General features: G+C 38.1%; 1 protein-coding gene across 2 annotated transcripts in view; it reads left to right on the top strand.

Annotated features, from left to right (window-relative positions):
- The window catches only part of cdh23.L (cadherin-related 23 L homeolog), a 588,894-nt gene extending 575,002 nt beyond the window's left edge, over window positions 1–13,892 (top strand). Inside the window, exons 62-68 of one of the 2 annotated variants that reach the window (XM_041568893.1) lie at window positions 2,122–2,201; window positions 3,205–3,245; window positions 5,058–5,118; window positions 6,266–6,395; window positions 6,489–6,611; window positions 8,153–8,266; window positions 12,914–13,892. In XM_041568893.1, the coding sequence (XP_041424827.1) occupies window positions 2,122–2,201; window positions 3,205–3,245; window positions 5,058–5,118; window positions 6,266–6,395; window positions 6,489–6,611; window positions 8,153–8,266; window positions 12,914–13,231 (867 nt within the window). In that variant the 3' untranslated portion in view covers window positions 13,232–13,892. The remainder of the gene's footprint in view (window positions 1–2,121; window positions 2,202–3,204; window positions 3,246–5,057; window positions 5,119–6,265; window positions 6,396–6,488; window positions 6,612–8,152; window positions 8,267–12,913) is intronic. The other variant, XM_041568892.1, reaches the window with a different exon arrangement.
- The last annotated feature ends 5,952 nt before the right edge of the window (window positions 13,893–19,844 follow it).

The raw sequence follows: 19,844 nt of genomic DNA, 5'->3' as shown, positions 1-19,844 counted from the left end.
AATAATAATCCACAATTCTGCTCAGGTCATTCTTTTGTTTTGGTACCTGAATTAAACCATTAACATATAGTAATATTTTCAATAAGAAATCATTGCAAACAGCAAGTATGCGTATCCAGTATTCAATATTCAAGAGAAGTCTTATTAATTAGTAAGTATTGACACACATTATTACACATCAAAAGTATTGCACAAATTTTAGCCCTGAATCTACAGCAAAGCATTATGTTTCATACACATTATCCTCAAACAATATATATATCTATATATGAAATAATTAAATGATTGGTATGTATGGGACCTGTTATCCAGAATGCTTGGGACCTGGGTTTTCCAGGGATCTTTCAGTAACTTGTATCACCATACATTAAGGGGGTTATTTACGAAAATCTGAATATATCTCATTGTCCCAATAAAAAAAGCTCAAATTCCCATGCCCGATTTTGCCTTATTTACTGATAAAATAACTCAAATAAATCAGATTGGTAAAAAAAAAACAGATAAAATCGAGCAAAAACCAAGTTTTTTTTTCTTGGTCTGGATAATTAATTTCAGCACCTGTGACCCCCCTAGGTAAATGTTTTCAACTTTGGAACAATGTGCTGATGAATTTTTCTCAGATGCTATGCACTGGCACAATGTCATTGGTCAGAAGGGCAGACCTGTGATTTAAGGCAAACTGAAGGCTTTCATCCTTTGCCACAATGGGCTGCTGAGTAGTTTTCAGGTACTGTGGAATTGTTGAATTTCAATCACAAACAAATTTCAGCCTGAAATTGCTCAATTGTGTGTTTTCTAGCAGAAATTTGGAGAAGTGTGCATTAAAACAAATGACAGGCTCCTTGGTTGGGTACCCCGTGTGCACCATGAGGCTTATCCTAAACCTTCAGTGTTCACTGCTACAAATAGCTGCAATTTAGTGTATACTACTTAAAGGAGAACTCAACCCCCATACTAATAAAAACCCCTACCCAGTGCCCTATATAGTACCCCCTCCCTGCTCTCCCCCTGCATAGGTAATAACACCTATAAGTTCCCCTAATTCTTTACCTTCCTATAAGTACAGAGTTAGCACAGTGGAGATCATGGGCACCATCTTCTGTCTCTTCGGATTTCTGCTGGTCCTCTTCCTTCCCTTCGGCAATTTCTGTAATTTTTGGTGCATGTGCAGTTGCTACGAACCAGAAGACTGCTCCAACTGCGCAGGCGCCAATACGGCACTCACTTCCTGAAGAAATCTGAAGAGACTGAATATGGCGCCCACAGGCTCCGCTGTGCTTACTCTGCACCCATAGGCGAGTAAAGGATTAGAGGCACTTATAGGTGTTTTCACCTATGCGGGGGGGGGGGCTGGGAGGGGGGACTATGTAGGGTACTGGGTAGGGGTTTTTATTAGTGGGGGGTTGAGTACTTTAAAAATCTTTATGCCTACACATGCTGCAATTGAAGTTGCATTTATCTGCTCCAGTGTACACTGCTATCAGTGCTGCCATTATACCAAGGTTTTGTGTAAGAATATATATTATGTATACATATATATATATATATATATATATATATATATATATATATATATATATATATATATATATATATATATATATATATATATATATATATAATTTTATTTTTATTTTTTTAAGAGGCCCTTTGGGGCTCTGTAGTGGCTGCGGGTATTATATAAAACTGAGGTGATATGATGTGCAAGCTATTGATTTAATTAAAATAAATGTAACTACCAGCTACCGGACTGTAGGAGAGACATAATTTTTACATTCCAAAGGCAGCCAAAGCTGTTTTTTTTTTCTAAGCTCCTTTCCATGAGAGCCATATCAATTCCTGTGCTAAGGCCTCCCTGATCTCCCTGTTCCTAAGGCTAAAAATGTAATTGTAAACTCTGTAATGCATGGAACCCTTGTATTACTATGTATCCATGGCTGCACATAACTAGAAATCCTTTTAATAAGTTAATAATAAGGTAATAACATATAGTCAGACTAACAGAGAAGCAAATGGCTGTGGAAGGAAGTAGAATTGATTGTATGGGTGTAGAAATTCTGCCAAAAAGTTATACAGCAATGTATGAGGTATGTGCTATACTTCTAAATTCTATCATTACAGATGGCAATTATCATTTTGGCTATTCTCCTCTTCCTGGCTGCCATGCTCTTCATCTTCATGAACTGGTACTATCGCACTGTGTAAGTAGAGGCCTACATTGTTTACTGTAAAAAGCAAGTGATGAGATAACATTTTCATTTTTTTTATAATTCGTTTTACATTTAAAGAGGATCTTTACCTAAAAAAGTTTTTTGCATAGTGAAATAATCTGTAATTCCAAGTAACTTTTCAATATGCAGTAATTACAATTATTTCAGTGGATTTATAAATATTTATTATTGCTACTGAAGGCAGTATTTGTTCACAGTCACTGCACTCCTGGCTCTGACTCCTGAAACAACGTTGCAAGCCAGTTGATAAAGCTCATTAAAATACATAGAGGGCCATGTTACATTTTTTAAAGAATCATACCCAAAGAACAGAAAGGGACATGTATTTATTGCTTTCAATAGTAAATACATTCACAAATAGTTTTAAAACCATTGGCAATATTTAATTGATGTATATTGAACAGCTGCTAAGATTTTACATTTTGCTTAAAAGTGCACTGATTAGTATAGTTGAAGAGTTGCTTAGAATTACATTTTATTTTGCTATGAAGAAAACAGTTTTGGGTGGTGATCCCATTCTCAAATATATGTTAAAGGGTCTGCGGCAAGACTGTATATTTGGTTTATTAAAGTGGGGATTTGCTTATATATGTTGTATGTGGGTAAGAGATTATCAACTATTCTAGAATGTTGCAAAAATGCTACAAAAAAGTAGGATTGTTATGCAATCAGAATTCTCAAATCACTTTGCAGGGGAAACTTAAAAAGCACCAACATTCATGAAAGTCAAGTCAGAAACTGACCAAAGTGTATGAAATATCGTAGCATCTGTTGCCAGGTTTAGGTGTATAGAGATGTCATGTTACAGGATAACGGCTGTGATCAGAGCAGCGTCGATGCCATAATACATGCCTGTAGTTAGCGGAAATGTTTTACTTATTTTTAACTGCCAAGCATTATTAGCAAGTATCAGTTCTACTTCACTGAGAGCCCAGTTCCTGTTTCTCTTACAAAGCACAATTACATTTTGCAGGCACAAGAGAAAACTGAAAGCAGTTGTGGCTGGTTCCACTGGTAAGTTCTCATATTTATTTATGATTCCCTTAAAGAAGTCAAGAATGTGTTGTAAGGTTCACTTACACAATCATCTGTGTTTCACTTGATAAAAGCACAGGAAACTTAGAGACCCTCCATAGTAAAAAAAAACTCCTTAGAAGAGAAGGTTTTCACATACCTCATGTCCTCTTCATAGCATTGCTTAAAAAACAAAGAGAGGGTAATGCTTCCTTAAGCAGTTGTCAGTCTCCGCCTTATAGACTGTTTACCCATAACATGGGTTAATGCCATAAATAGTTTACCATAAACCATAAAATAGTTACAGAAAATATGATGCACAAAATGCACCAATCCCCTCAGTTCTACCATGAAAAAGCATCAGTTACATTAGACTTTACAAGGTGAGAAAATCTGAAGAAGGTTCTTATGTGGAACCAAAACACTGAATTAAACTTAAAAGATTTATTTTTCCATAATTGAATACTCCATTCATACAGTAACTGTACAGTATATCCAGAGAGAGAGAGAGCATACTGTAGGTCACAGTAATCTATCCTTTCATTAAAGGAGTTGTTTATCTTTAAATTAGCAATTAGAATGATACAGACAGTGATATTGTGAGATACTTTGCAATTGGTTTTCATTTTTTTATTATTTGTGGTTTTTGTGTTATTTAGCTTTTTATTCCGTAGCTTTCCAGTTTGCAGATTCAGCAATTTGGTTGATTACCCCATAAATTTATATGAATAATAGACTGGAATGTGAATAGGAGAGGGCCTGAACAGAAGAATAAGTAATAAAAAGTAGCAATAACTATACATTTGTAGCCTTTTGATGGGGTCAGGGACCCCCATTTAAAAGCTGGAAAGAGTCAGAAGAAGGCAAATTATTCAAAAACGAAAAAAGGGAAAAATGAAGGCCAGTTGAAAAGTTGCTTACAATTGACCATTCTATAACAGAAAAAAGTTAACTTAAAAGTGGTGAACCACACCTTTAAGAATACTTTGACTGTATTTTTACAATTATTTTATCATGTGGACTTTACCTTTGTCTGCTTTTGAAAGCAGCACTAAAAGTTTAGAAATTCCCATGGTGCTGTCAAGAAGCTGCCATACCAGTTTATACATTGTTTTGTTTGATTTCCAAACTTACACACTAAGTAAAAGTACCTCTAACATAGTTACATAGTTAAGCTGGATTAAAAAAAAGACCAAAGACAATCAAGTTCAACCCCTTCAAATAAACACTAACATATCAGTCACATTCCATGTCACTTGCATTGGTCTCTAGCTCTTTGGAAAAACAGCAAATCCTTAGAAATCATGTAATATTACTGTACCTGTCTATAAGGGTCATGCAGCAACCCCAGCACAGAATCATAGCAACTAGTCAGTGCTTATTGTCTTTGTTGGTTACTGTTCTAAAAGATGGTTGGACAAGAAGAAGGTGCCATAAATGCTGATACATAGTCAAGTGTAAAAATTAAGTCAAATATTTTCTGAGTTTTAAAGGACAAGGAAACTATAATATACTAGGATGGAGACACCCCCAGTGAATTCAATTGCTAAGTTTTTATCTGAGAGAGTGCTCTTTTTCAGAAAAAATGCAGCAGCCTGGGCAAACATTCTATTGCCGTAAAGTAAAATGTTCTGATTTTACTCTATTACTCATTGTCCTTTAAGTACATGTACATTACATGTTTAACATCTGTATCCTTCCGTTTAAACAAAGTGTCACAATTACAGTACTTCTTACACTAACAATATGTTTCAAGAAAACGTCAGCAGAACTGTACAAGTATTATCTGCATGACTCTTTTTTCTTTTGCAGGAAACAGAGGATTCATGGACATTCTTGACATGCCCAATACAAATAAATATTCCTTTGAAGGGTGAGTAGTCCTAAGGTGGCCATATTGGATTGATCAGGTCCTCAGACCAGTGATTGATTCATAACAAAAGGCCAAGGCAGGGCACAATAAAGGAGCCGATTGGCCCTTCCCCCAACGGGATTTTTAAACCTGCCTGATTTTTGGCCAGATTTCTGTTAGGGATGAAGTTGGGGAGGGCACATACACAGAGGAATAAGCTGTCCATGTATATGGCCAGCTTTAGTCTAGGTTCTTTAGTCTAGGGCCAGTGTCTCAAGTAGTTTGCTCTCAAGGAGGGGAATTACTGCATATGTAGGCTTTGACAGGTGTCCCAAGGCATTACTGTTTACATTTTACTTGGCATAATGTCACACAAAGAGCATTGTCTCTGCCAGGAAAAAATATGTGCTTACTGACATTTGTGAGACTCTCTTGTCACTCCATACACAGGCTGGATTTTGGCCTTATAACACACAAGCAAGCAATTTATATTCATAAACATAAAGGGGACAAGGAGAACCAAGGACCAAGTGTCCAGGAATTCTGCTTCTGAATGAAACTTGAATCTGAATGTACAGCTTGATGTAAGGCCATTTGTAGCCTTTGCACTTTCTCTCATAATTGCTTATTCGCAGATGTAAATGTAACTCACACTACTATGTGAATGATTGCTGGATATGAATTGTACCTGGGATTGTTGTTACTATTCTTTGAATGATTTATATAAAGGATTAGCTAGAAGATGATTTTATACACAACATGAGTACGTTTGTTTTCTGTGGACAACTAACATTCATGTGGATCTCAAGTGAAACATAAATATGTAGGACTAACCAGTATATTCCATAACACTTGCACTTACTGAATTGTGGAAATAGGAGAAGTTACACAAGTATAGTGATTATTTCATAGTTTTTTGCATAACGAATATATTTGTCTTTTTAACATAGCACATTGCACTTTTGATATTTATTAATCAAAATGCTGGAATATGGAACAAGCCAATCACAAGTATTTGCACTATAAAGGCAACTTAGTATAAGTTGTATGTAAAATACTGAACCTCAAGCTAGGCACACCATTTATACTCTTTATAATAAAAAAATGCATGTTCAACTCTAACAACACCGTTTTTGCATGCAATAATGATCTTTTTTTTTGTTGATAGGGCAAATCCTGTATGGCTGGACCCATTCTGTAGAAACCTGGAGTTAGCAGCACAAGCAGAGCATGAAGATGATTTACCTGAGAACCTGAGTGAAATCACAGACCTCTGGAACAGTCCGGCAAGAACTCTTGTAAGTTGAGGTCAATGTAGTCAGTTAATCACAGGGTTCCCTAAAGCAGAGGTGCTCAAAAGGTTTCTGTGATTGTTCTTCTCCCCCTGTTAGGGTACATTTGGCCGTGAACCAACTGCCTCCAAACCTGAAGATGATCGCTACCTCAGAGCAGCAATACAAGAGTATGACAACATAGCTAAACTGGGCCAGATTATGCGTGAGGGACCCATTAAGGTAAGATAAGAGGAATGGTGATCAAAATACTGGAATTCTTTTACTAGTGATTTGACATGCTCAACAGTTAATATTAAAGTAATATTAACCACATAAAATACACACCTAGATATCTTCAAGCAGAAAACGTAAAAATTGTTAATTCTAAAGACTCTCCATGAATTTGGTTGGTATAACGTACATAGAGAACCTGCAATGTATCTTCTCCCATGAATTAAAAAAAATGTAGTTTGAGAACAGGGTGTCTATAAAGGAAACAATGATATATTTGTTTTTTTCCTGGAAGCCCTTTGGGGCAAGTAGTAAGTTCAGGGTCCCAAATGGAGGAGTCACGTTGGTGTCCCACCTCCTACCCCAACTAATTTGGTATCTAAATGAAACTATGTGATTCCCCACTCCTCCCCCTCATGAATATAGTGCTGTTGAATGCAGGCAGCTCAGTATTTATTGGGGTGGGTGCAGGTCTCCAAAATTCATAACAGAGACCTGCTCAAATTCTGTGAAACAGAAAAGCTGTGTGCAGAAAAAAATGCGGCCATGGCCTCTTTATGTCACAAGCCGAGATTTGGAAACATTTCTGTTTATAACCTGCCTCATATGGAAAGTCTCCTTCCTACATATAAATAAAAAGTATACAGTACATAAATATCCACAGCAATGCAACGGCTAGCTCTTGTGTAATTACTTTGAAATTTTGTATTACTATGACTTTGCTAATTAAGATTAAGTCCATAACCTAAAACTATAATGACAGGCCTCATAAATTTATACATTACATTGTGCTAGAATTGTTCTTAGAACAACTGGGTTACAACTTTTAGGGGGTTATTTATCAAAATCCAATTTTTTTCTGATTCTTTAAGTAAAAAAAGTCAGACCAAACTAGAATCCACGATTTGACCTCATTTATCATTGAAAAAACTCAATAAAATCAGTTCAGAAAAAAACTCAAAAAATATGTTTTTGTGAAAAAAAAATTCAGATTTTTGTGAAATCATTTGAAACTTTGCACAGACCCTGATATCTTCAAATTTGAAATGGGACCTTTGCCATTGACTTCAGATTGATTTTCGGATTCGGACTTTTAGAAGCCTGGGGGTATAATAAATCACGAAAGAAAACTTGGAGAGTTTTTGGCATTCAGACTTTAATAAATAACCCCTACATATGTAGTCTATGAATCATATTTCTTATGATCACTGTGATGCAATCATTATAATTACTAAGAGTCACATTTTTTGTAAACATTCAAGACTGGCATTTCCAGAATTTGCACACTACAGTTGTTGATGTGCTAGGTTTGGTTCCCATAATTAGTTTTCACTGCTAGATTAACTAACCCCCAAAATGTGAATATTTTAAAGAGAGAAATTGCTTAACACTAAAAAAGATCACCCTAATTTCATATGAATTCATCAGTTATTTTTATTTATAGGGAACACAATGTACAAAAGTTGTTAGTTAACAGAATGTCTGCAGTTATACAACCCAATATGGTTTTATTGACATAATGAATTAACCTTGCTGTTAAACTCACACAGGGATCCCTGCTGAAAGTGGTGTTGGATGATTATATGAGGCTGAAAAAATTGGTAGCACAGAGGATGGTTCATAAAGCCACCGCCAGTAGTGGGGATCAATCCTCGGTCACAGAGGTAGAATGGCTTGCAGTGATGTGCAGGTGGCCCTGGGCCTGCTTGTATTGCCCCTCTGTGTGTGTGTGCATGGAGTGCTTTCTATACAAGTCTCTAACCTTCTATTTCCTTCAATTCCAATCTTTGTATTACAACAAAAGAATCTCATTGTAACAAGTAATATTCACAGTTCAAATACTAAAGTGGTGAGTGGTATTGTGTGCAGCATGCCTGGGAGAATACTCCTACTGTCCTGCACATATTCTCCTCCTAGTTAAAGAGTGTACCATGTACCTCAATCATTCCAAAAGGGGATTATTAAGGGTATATTTATTATTAATAATAAATCAACATATAATAACTCAATTCATCAACATGGTCTTGTATTGTATATTGTGTATTCTGCACTGTGAAGTCACATGTCCTTATCCCTTGTTTCTCATTTAAGGCGCACCTCCTGCTGTTGTTCACTCCTCCACACGCTGGTCTCCGATCAGCCAATTATGTAGTCCATGCAGCAAAAAAGGTTAAGGAGTGTTTGTGTATCTAAACAGCAGGAACAGGAAGCACAGTGCCTTGCAAAAGTCTTCATCCCCCTGGTATTTTTCATGTTTTGTTGCCTCACACCCTGGAATTAAAATGGATTGTCTGAGAGTTTGCACTGTTTCATCTACAGAACATGTCTACAACTTTGAAGATGTTTTTTTTAATTATTATTATTGTGAAGCAAACAACAAATAGGACAAAATAACAGAAATCTTCAGCGTGCATAACTGTTCACCCCCCCCTAAAATCAGTACTTTGTAGAGCCACCTTTAGTGACAAATACAGCTGCAAGTTGCTTTGGATAAGTCTCTATGAGCTTACCACATCTTGCCACTGAGATTTCTGCCCATTCCCCAAAGCAAAACTGCTCCAGCTCCTTCATGTTGGATGGCTTTCGCTTGTGAACAGCAATCTTCAATTCTGACCACAGATTCTCAATTGGATTAAGGTCTGGACTTTGACTAGGCCATTCCAACACATTTAAATGTTTCCACTTAAACCACTCGAGTGTTGCTTTAGCAGTATGCATCCGGTAATTGTCCTGCTGGAAGGTGAACCTCCATCCCAGTCTCCAATCACATGCAGACCGACACAGGTTTTGCTCAAGAATATCCCAGTATTTAGCACCATCCATCTTTCCCTCGACTCGGACCAGTTTCCCAGTCCCTGCTGCTGAAAAACATCCCCACAGCATGATGCTGCCACCACCATGTTTCACTGTGGCGATGGTGTTCTTGGGCTGATGGGATGTGTTGGGTTCACGTCAGACATAGCATTTTCCTCGGTGGCTGAAAAGTTACATTTTAGTCTCATCTGACCAGAGCTTATCCTCCATACATTTGGGGAGTCGCCCAAATGCATTTTGGCAAACTCAAAACGTGTCTTCTTATTTTTAACTTTATTTAATGGTCTTTTTTTCTGGCAAATCTTCCATAAAGCCCAGATCTATGGAGTCTATGGCTTATTGTGATCCTATGGACAGATACTCCAGTCTCATCTGTGGAACTCTGCAACTCCTTTAGGATTACCTTTGGTCTCTGTGCTGCCTCTTTGATTAATGCCCTCCTTGCCCGGTCTGTGAGTTTTGGTAGGTGGCCCTCTCTTGGCAGGTTTGTTGTGGTACCATTGTTGTGGCACCATGTCAGAAAAGGTGTGTTTATACTGATAGATCATGTGACACTTAGATTGCACACATGTGGACTTAATTTCACTAATTATTTAATTCTTTTTTATATATATTTTTCTCATTTCACTTCACCAACTTAGACTATTTTGTGCAGATCCATCACATAAAATAATTAAGAAACATTTAATTTACAAGTTTGAATGTAACAAAATAAGTAAAAAGCCAAGGGGGTGAATACTTTTGCAAGGCAGTGTATGTTTATTTTGGAGCCCTGTTCACTGTTTTTAAATGTTACCTGGAATAAAGCTTGTTGATTTTAAGGAACTGCTGTTTGGATATACTTAACCTTTTTTGCTGCATATTCTACCCTGTGAGTAATTCTACTCTACTATTACTACTCCAACAATGCTCCCTGTCTGTAATAATCTATTTTTTAATCAACTTGTTAACTGTCAAAACACAAGGACGCTGTTTTAAAATTATTAATGGTTCTGTGCCATTCCATGATAAGGAAGAATTGCTGATGCCTCACATGCATAATTATTTTGGGGTTTGTGCACTGAGGAATAAAATAAAGAATTAAAGTTAAGAATTCTACATGCACAATAACAAGAGAAACTTGCCTTCCTCTTGTAACCATAGCCAAGTAGCAGTTTCACTAGTCCTGAGCAGTTAGCAAACAAAAAACAAATATTTGTATTACTGATAACACATATACTTTTAAAAGGGGAGCCCCCCATTTTGCGTAATAAAAGAAAATGTAACTTTCAATATGAATTTAAAGGAGAAGTAAAGACTTCCGAAGTTTTGGTATTCCTTTCTGTTCCCTGGATCTGGTTCCTTCAGCTGTGGGGGACATAATTGCTAGGCAAAATGTGTACTTAGATGGCACTGGATAAATAATACATGCATATTAGGAAGTTACTTCTTTTAAGGTATTAAAAATGAAACCCTGATGGGAACCCTTTCCTTCCACCTTTACAATTTTTGTAATTTAAAGTTGCTAAGAGTTTAATTGTTTTGCATTATACACATTTTTTGGGGGGTGGAATTTCCTGTTTAAAAACATCACAAGTTTACAGTTTACAGAGCAGTACATGCTGGAAGTCTATACAGGTGTAGCTGGATACAGCGAATAACTATATTATAAATATTCTGCAAAGGCTGTACAATAGATTATTTTGTATACCGACTGCAGATTACATACAATTTTTACCAAAATAGGAGATAAACAGGGGAATGAAATAAAAGTAGCAAAGAGCAAAACAATTCGCACCAAGACTAAAAGTCCACATCTCGCAATGTAATATTGTTCCTTAAACTGTTATTGCATTGCGAATTTTAATTGCGCATTGCGAATTTTAATTGCGCACTCATAAGAAGTGCTTGAAGGTGTCGTAATCTTTTGGAGCAAACATAACGACTTTTTCAGTAAGAAGTTTTATTACATTGACTGCGCATTGGCGCAAACTATAAAATACACAAACGGTCTTTCACTGTCGGAAGTGGTCGCTAAACAGTTTCCGGGCTCGCAAAAGCTATATTAAATTCGCACAAAGCTAAATTTGTTCGCGCAAAGGCATAACTTTTCGCATTACGAATAGTTTTTTTATTACATTCCCCCGTTAGAGATAAAACCTTTAGCAGTATAAACATTTGCCCAGTCTCCTCAAGTTTTCTGCAATATCAGTAACACCTTGATTTAACCTATTAAGTAGTGGTGTAACTAGATGTTTGCCCCTCCCCCACTTATATTAGTCACTGAAGTTATGGTCAGGTCACAGCAGGTTTTAAACCTGATCAGAATAGCAGTACATTAGACTTGAAATGATCAAATGGTGGGAACCCCCAGCCCTAGGCACAGGAGATTTTGATCAGATTTTGTCCGATTTTATCTGATCTTACCATCCAACACCATGCAACACCAAGCAACAGCATGACATTTGTAGGACCCTACAAATCTGATCCCCCCTTATGCTTCTACATCTGACATTCAATGCATTTCAAGGGGAAAAAAAAGGCGTCAGACACCATTAAATTTTATCTGCTGCATTCCCATCCGACAGTTTCCATGTAGTTTACATATCAGATTTTTGTATCAGTCCCATTTTATTTTGACCCATGCGACTACATCTTGACTTGTAGGATGTGTTTTTTCGATCCAACACCACTCAATAAAACCTCCTGTGGAGTCCAGCCCTGATTTACACCACTTGTTGTTGCAGAAAATTTAGATTTTCCAGGTTTCTCCTGCAAACATAACAAAAATATGTGTTTCTTTAGGCAGCAAATTACTGGAATAGCATTTGTCAGAAAGCCCCATGAAGGTTTTGCTTTCATAAATGACTTCTTTACTGTAGGATTGTGCACAGATGTGAAAAAATGCCTTGGGAACTGCTGTTTAACACAATTTTGTAAAAAAAAAAACTTTTATAGGGACTTAAATGATTCAGTGACCCCTTGCCTCACATTAATAGAATAAAAGGAGTAAAGCTTCTAGTTTTTATAATCTTAAAGAAGGAAAGCTACCGAGGAAGTTTATTGCCAATAGATTGCACAATAGTGCAAGCTATAACACTATATTTATTCTGTAGAATGCTATACCATACCTGAGTAAACAGCTCTAGAAGCTCTCTCTGTTTGTTAAGAATAGCAGTTGCCATATTAGCTTAGGGTGACATCACTTCCTGCCTGAGTCTCTCCCTGCTCACTCATAGCTCTGGGCTCAGATTACAACAGGGAGGAGGAGTGGAGCAAACTGAGCATGCTCAAGCCGAGCCCTGGAGGTTTATGCTGAAAACAAGAAGTCTGATACAGAAGCTCACGTATACTCAATAGAAGGAAAGAAATAATGTGTTTCTTTTGACAGAGGAATCAGAGCAGCATTAATGGTGTATTTATATAGGCCTTTCTGATAAAGCTTACTTAGTTTTTGCCTTTCCTTCTCCTTTAAATGAATGTTCCAATGTAATTTAAACTCTAACATTATATTACAGTTGATCCAGAATGAGGAGGATGAAGACCAAAGTCCAAGACAAGGATCTCTCCGCTTCAAACACAAGCAGCCAGTGGAATTAAAGGGACCGGATGGAATTCACGTGATCCATGGCAGTACAGGGACATTACTGACCTCCGATATCAACAGCTTGCCTGAAGATGACCAGAAAGGCCTGGGCCGATCCTTGGAGACACTGAATGCAGACAACGGAGCTTTCAATGACAGAAATGCTCGCACCGAGTCTGCCAAGTCAACACCGATGCACAAGCTCAGAGACACCGTCGTGGAGGGACCCCTGGAGATTACAGAATTATGACTAGAGGTGGCCTCATTGGTCTAGCAGTTAAGAAAGTACTGAACCAACACTGAGGCATCAAAGCACAAAGGAAAGAATCACAGAGGAAAGAATCACAAAGGAAAGAAGGAAGCACAAACGCCTGGCCCTGTTGGCCCCTAATGTACTCCCAGCCTACACCGTCTGAGGTTTAGAGCTTCTATAGAAGCATCTGGGAAACTAGGATTTCTGGCAATAGATCAAATAGCTACCTGTGGTGCTTTAAATCATAGCAAAAGGGCATGGCATTGAGGTATTTGCCTTTACGATACAAATGAGGGCTAACAGAGAGATGCCGAAAATGGCTCAGTACAAAGATTTTCTTTTCTGCCGGCAGTGGAAGACTGTAGAATAACCCATTCTCTGATCTCAAGAAAAATGAACATTAAATTAAACACTGCCTATAGGCCTTTGAGGTCACACAGCAACATCTCCTGGACTTTTTCAAGAACTCGGTTCTGTAGTGCTGGCTTACCAAATGTATGCAAGTCTCAAGACGGCATTTACAGGCGCTCCAAATGAGCTTTATGTGTGCATTTTATGTTCATTTTTAAGTCTGTGGGGTTTTTTTGTGATTATTGTTTTTTTATGTTTGTTATGAAGAGGGTGAGAAGAAAACAGATAAAATGACTGAATCACTTTGGCTACATGCTTGTGTCTGGGTAACTACATTTCAACAACACGGCCTTCAAATGATCTGGTAACTAGAATAATACAGTATTTATTTCATACACTAGGCTCAAACCCAACTTGAAAAAATGGTGTGAATTAAAAATAAATTATAAGAAAAAATTATTAGTAACAAACGTCAGAAACTTCTCATGATTGCTCTAAGGCCAAGGGCATACTGACACTGTGCAGGAGTTTTTTTTATAGAAGTGGAGGAAAGCAGATCTGAGATTATATGTCCACCCCTGTAGCTCCTGGTGTGAGCCTGAATATTGGTGCAAAATGTGATTGCATGCATTTATACACTGATACCTACAGACACTGACTGACACAGGCCTGTCAGTGGAGCTTCAGGGAGTGTGTGCCCCAAGTAAGGTTGCCACCTATTTAAAAATGATTTATCGACCAGCAGGTAGGTGTGGTGACAAAGGGGAGGCCTGTGATGTCACAGGGGTGGAGAGATGACAAAACGGAGCAGAGCAATGACATCACTCCAGCTCAAAAGGGTATGTTTTTGCTGAACTTTAGTGTATTACAAATTTACCGGCTACTACATTGCTGGTAAATTTCTAACATCAGCCCTGATCTTGGCATGTATTTTACTGGCTAGACCAGTTAAATGCCGGCTGGGTGGCTTACCTAACCAAGAGCGGATCCACTTTCCTCTGCTTCTATAGAAAACACCAGCGGAGGAAACTTGAAAATCTGCTTAGTGTGCCCTTAGCTTTAAGGTAGCCAATATTCAACTGTATTGCACTGATGAGACTGAGCACAACTGACCACTTTCTATTATGTTTTATTTGGTTGGACAAATTGAATGGAGGTAACTGCAAGAAGTATAGAGGAGCTGTGGCTGCTTTTCATTTCCTCGTGTGCCGATACACTGTGCACCCACTGACATGCTACATCTGCAGGAGAAATGTTCAAGAGCATGCAGTCTTACAGGACAATGTGTGGAAACTCAACAGCCAGATTTGCCAGGGAGTATAGTTAGAGTTGGCCAAACTATCCAAATACAGTCATGCATGCCCACAGGTAATACTATAAATTCATTGCACACCTGAAATTTACACGTGCCTTGAAGAGATGTTACTTGAACCGAGTTTTAACCTTTTCATTATCCTTTAGTATGTTATTGACTGTTCTAGTCTTAGAAGCTTTTCCATTGGTCTTTATTATTTTTGATAGCTTTTGTCTTTTTGCCTGCTTTCAAACAGTGGTCACTGACCTCAGTCGCCAAAAAAAGATTGCTCTTTGAGGCTACAGTTTTACTGTTCTTGTAACTTTCTATAGCTTATCTTTCTATGCAGGCCCTCTCCTATTCAAATTCCAGTCTCTCGTTCATACTGCATAGTAACTAGGGTACACTGGACCATAGCAACTGAAATTCCAGACTGCAGAGCTGTTGCACAGAAAGATAAATAATTAGAAACCAAACAGCATGAAGACAATTGTCTCAGAATATAACTGTCTACATCATACTAAAAGTTAATTTAAGGTGAGCTACCCCTTTAAAGGGCATGTAAAGGCAAAAAAATAAAATCCCATTATAAGAAACCTGACTGTATGCAGTGAAATTCGCCCTTTATTTACTGCTGTGGATAAGAATTGTCAGACGGTCCTTAAATGCTCTGCAGGGAAACAATCATAATTGTGAACAGCAGGGGAGCCCCCACGTTACTTCCCAGCCATGCAGAATTAAGCAGCTTTGTTTTTTCCCTGTAGAGCAGTCGGCAACTGTGTAGGGCAGTGATCCCCAACCAGTGGCTTGTGAACAACATATTGCTCTCCAACCCCTTGGATGTTGCTCCCAATGGCCTCAAAGCAGGTGCTTATTTTTGAATTCCTGACTTGGTGGCAAGTTTTGGTTGTATAAAAAAACAGATTTACTGCCAAACAGAGCCTGCTGTAGGCTGCCAGTGCACATAGGGCTATCAAACAGCCAATCACAGTCCTTAGTTGGCACATTCAAGAACTTTTTTCATGATTGTGTTGCTCCCCAAATATTTTTACAGTTAAATGTGGCTCACGGCTAAAAAAGGTTGGGGACCCCTGGTGTAGAGATTTATATTGGATTTTATTTTTGACTTTACATCCCCTTTACTGTTTCCAACTCCAGCTGCAGGGACAAATATCATGGAGTCAGATTTAAACAGGTAAACTGGGATTCTATTTGGAGGATTATTTTGCTGCAGCCACTGGTTCTGGAGAGTTGAAGAAAGTTTGTATTGAACAATACAAAACTATAAAATCCACATTAGATTACATGACAACACAGGACCCAGTGCAGACTGTATATTCTGATTATTAAAGGACGAGGAAAGGCAAAAAAATAAAATCACATTTTTACTTTCTTTAATGAAAAAGAAACCTATCTCCAATATACTTTAATTAGAAAATGTGTACCGTTTTTATAAGAAACCTGACTGTATGCAGTGAAATTCTCCCTTCATTTACTGCTGTGGATAGGAATTGTCAGACGGTCCCTAACTGTTAAGCAGGGAAACAATCATACTTAAGAACAGCAGGGGGAGCCCCCGCCTTACTTACCAGCCATGCAGAACTCAAGCAGCTTTGTTTATGTTGATCCCTAAGCAGCCCACACTGAGCATGTGCACAGTCTTAGTCTTGCAAAGGTGTTTAACAAAGTTATAAGATGGTGACCCCCTGTAGCCAACTTTGAAAGCATAAATTATTTGTTTGATTAGGCTTTGTGGAGCAGTAAGTTCATGCTTATGTTTAGTATACAAAATACAGCATTTCTAGCCTTATTCTATTTTAGACTTTCCTTGTCCTTTAATCAGTCTTGCTGTATCTGCTTCTATGGCAGATGTTATTGGACTTGTGCTGTTTTGCTGATTTATGACAATCCCTAAGCAGCCCAGACCACACTGAGCATGTGCACAGTCTTGGTCTTGCAAAGATGTTTAACAAAGTTACAAGATGGTAACTCCCTGTGGCCAACATTGAAAGCATAAATCATTTTGTTTGATTAGGCATCTGGTGCAGGATTTATGTTTAGTATACAAAATATTTTGGGTAAAAATGAACACAGCAGTTTTACCAGTACAGGGCAACAGGACACTATATTTTCATTACTTTAAAACACTTTCATTTTTTGCTGTTACTGTTTCTTTAAATTCCTACCATTTCAAGGACGCCTTTACTATTTGGTTTGTCATAGGCGGAGGGTGATTTTTTTTTACTTTGGGAAGGCTAAGACTAATGTTGCATCAACAGTTTCTTCACTAGCGAATTTCCACTGGTGGAGAAACAGCTGTAATTCACCTGTCTGAGCACACAGGGAGGAGTGTTGTCTAAAAATGCGCTACAACCTGAAATCTGTCCTATACATGGGCTGACTTAAGAGCTACTAACTGATGGGCCCACACGCTACACGGTTAAGTACAAAGTCCAGACTATTTTGAAAATAATTTGCATAGCACTCCTTTATTATCAAAATTATAACAAAAGTTCAATTCATCCCCATTACTGGAAATCAGGGATAATTGGGTTATTTAACATTAAACCATGTTTATTGGTCTACTTTCACACAAAGCACAAGGGATATGCTATATCATTTATGAGACATCTTACATGCAAAAAGAAATGCAGATATATTTTTGTCCCCTTGCAAAAAAAAAAAAAAACAGTAGCTGCTTTTTTTTACTGCAGTTTCAAAGTAACACAATATAATAGTAGGTGAGGTTGAGAAAAAACATGCATTCAACCATCAACATATTTGTGTGTAAGTGAAGTAGCCAAATGGATCTGTTAGCTGACCCAGAGAAAGCTGAATTGAATTGATACAATCGTGCTAATATTCCTGATACTGCTAAGAAATGTTTTTACTAATTGTATCCACTAATTGTAGCAAACTGTTCAGATGCTCCTGGATCACTGAGCTGCCAGATTGAAACATGAACATTAAACTTCAATTTTGGGAAAACAGTAAAAAGTTAACTATGAGAAGCAATTGAAAAAAATACTTTTTTATGGTGAACAATCTGAAAAGAACTCAACTGGAAAAAAAAGTGTTTGGAAGGTGAACTACCCCTTTAAGAAAACCACTATCCAATCACAATGGTTCTATTGAACTATTCTGGTAGATGTTGTCTGAAACTCACACAGGTCTGGTCACAATGGTACAATAATGGCTGCATCACACCTTCACACATTTTTCCATTTCAGCTAACTGCTAACACCTACCTGAATAGATCAATTGAACTACTATTGATTATTTTTTTGTGCAATGTAAGTATGACTCCCCCAGATAAGCTCAAATAGACACATTGGTCAGGCAGAGGATTTTAATTTTTTTTCTTTGACTTTTTCTTTACATTTTTTTAGGCAAACAGGTTTGAGGAGGTTTAGCTTACCCAAGCCTTAATGAAAATCTACCTATGAATTTGTCACTCATCCCAGAATCTAATGATTGCCTAGGGGACAAAAGGCCTCAAATTACTACAGTAGTGGAAACAATGGATTTCAGGTATGAGTTTGGCTTTGAGTAAAAAGCTGTGGTTTTTGTTAAGATTGCATTGACAACACTAGCTTGTGCCTACATTGCACGTGCCTGGAGAAGAATCCATCTATACAGAAGTCAACCATGAGCTTGGTGTATAGCAAAGCAATTACAGATATAGCCTGTCAGTCTTATGGGGAGGTTCCCATCAGTTGCAGTGCCCAGCTTTGTAGAGGGCACACGCTGAACAGTAGCTCTAATGTAGGATAGTTCAACTATATACTAAAGGATGGGGTGTGGCACACCACTATACACTTGAATTTGTGAACTATATGGTAAGACTTTCTCCACTTAAAAACCTGAGGAGATGATGGAGAGTACCCAGTTGTCTTGTATGTGAGTTGGAAGAATTTTGAAGACGACCATTTACCCCTCTTGAACTTGGACTGTGAGAGTCAGGCTGATGTGGCCTATGGGGGGCCTGGTATCCTGGTTTGTCTAGACTGATTGGACCAGGTTGGTCTGCCCCTCTTTGCGTCTCAGCTGGACTGTGAGGGATGAAAGGAGGTGTTTAGGAAAGGGTGAAAAGTGCACCCTTGTGAACTCCATTGCCTATTGTAAGGTCTATTTGAGGGTGGAGCCAAGATTATTATTTTTTTTTCTTCTGTCCTGCTTCCGGAGGTGGATACTTAAACCCATGGGAGCAAAATTCACTAATATTCGTAGTTGCGTCAGAGTCCACTTCGGCGCACTTCGCCAGGCATATTTTCGCCAGCGCTACACAAATTCACTAAAATCCGAAGTTACGCTCAGGGGAAGCGTAAGGTTGCGAAGTTTCGATAGCGTTAATTTGCCAAGCAAAGCGGAGTTACGCTAGCGATGCTTAATTTGTATACGGCGCAAAATTCATGTTACAATGGAGGAATATGTAGCATCACTACACAAGCCTGGGAAACCTTCAAAACAGCAAATAAAATTTTTATTTTGCCCTACACATGAGCCCACTGTATAGTTAAATTGCCATGAGTTAGGAAATGTAGGGGGGAAGGAGGGTAGCCCCAAAAATTTTTTTAATCTTTTTCAGCCTATCAGCCATAAAAAAGAAAAAACACCAGCGTTTTTTGGGATTTAGAAAAATGTTTAACTTTTTTTTAAGCAATCGCTATGTACTCTATTGCACTTCGCCTCGTCTGAGGTGGCGAAGGAAGTCTGGCGTAAAAGGTAGCGTTCAGAAAAATTTGCGCGTCAGTGAATTTGCGTAGTTACGTCCGTTCGCCAGGCGTAAGGGTGCGAAGTAACACTAGCGAATTTACGCCAGCGTCCGTAAGTGAATCGGCGAATTAACGAAAATGTGATACGCTAGCGTTAAGCACTTCGTCCTTTAGTGAATTTGCCCCATGGTGTTTGCACTGACAGGAAGGGCTGGTCTAGAGAAAAATGTATTTCATTAGACACACATTG

This window comes from Xenopus laevis, chromosome 7L, assembly GCF_017654675.1.
Source record: "Xenopus laevis strain J_2021 chromosome 7L, Xenopus_laevis_v10.1, whole genome shotgun sequence".
Taxonomy (NCBI): Eukaryota; Metazoa; Chordata; class Amphibia; order Anura; family Pipidae; genus Xenopus; species Xenopus laevis.
Note: the sequence above shows the minus strand (reverse complement) of the source record. Positions and strands in the feature narration are given on the sequence as shown.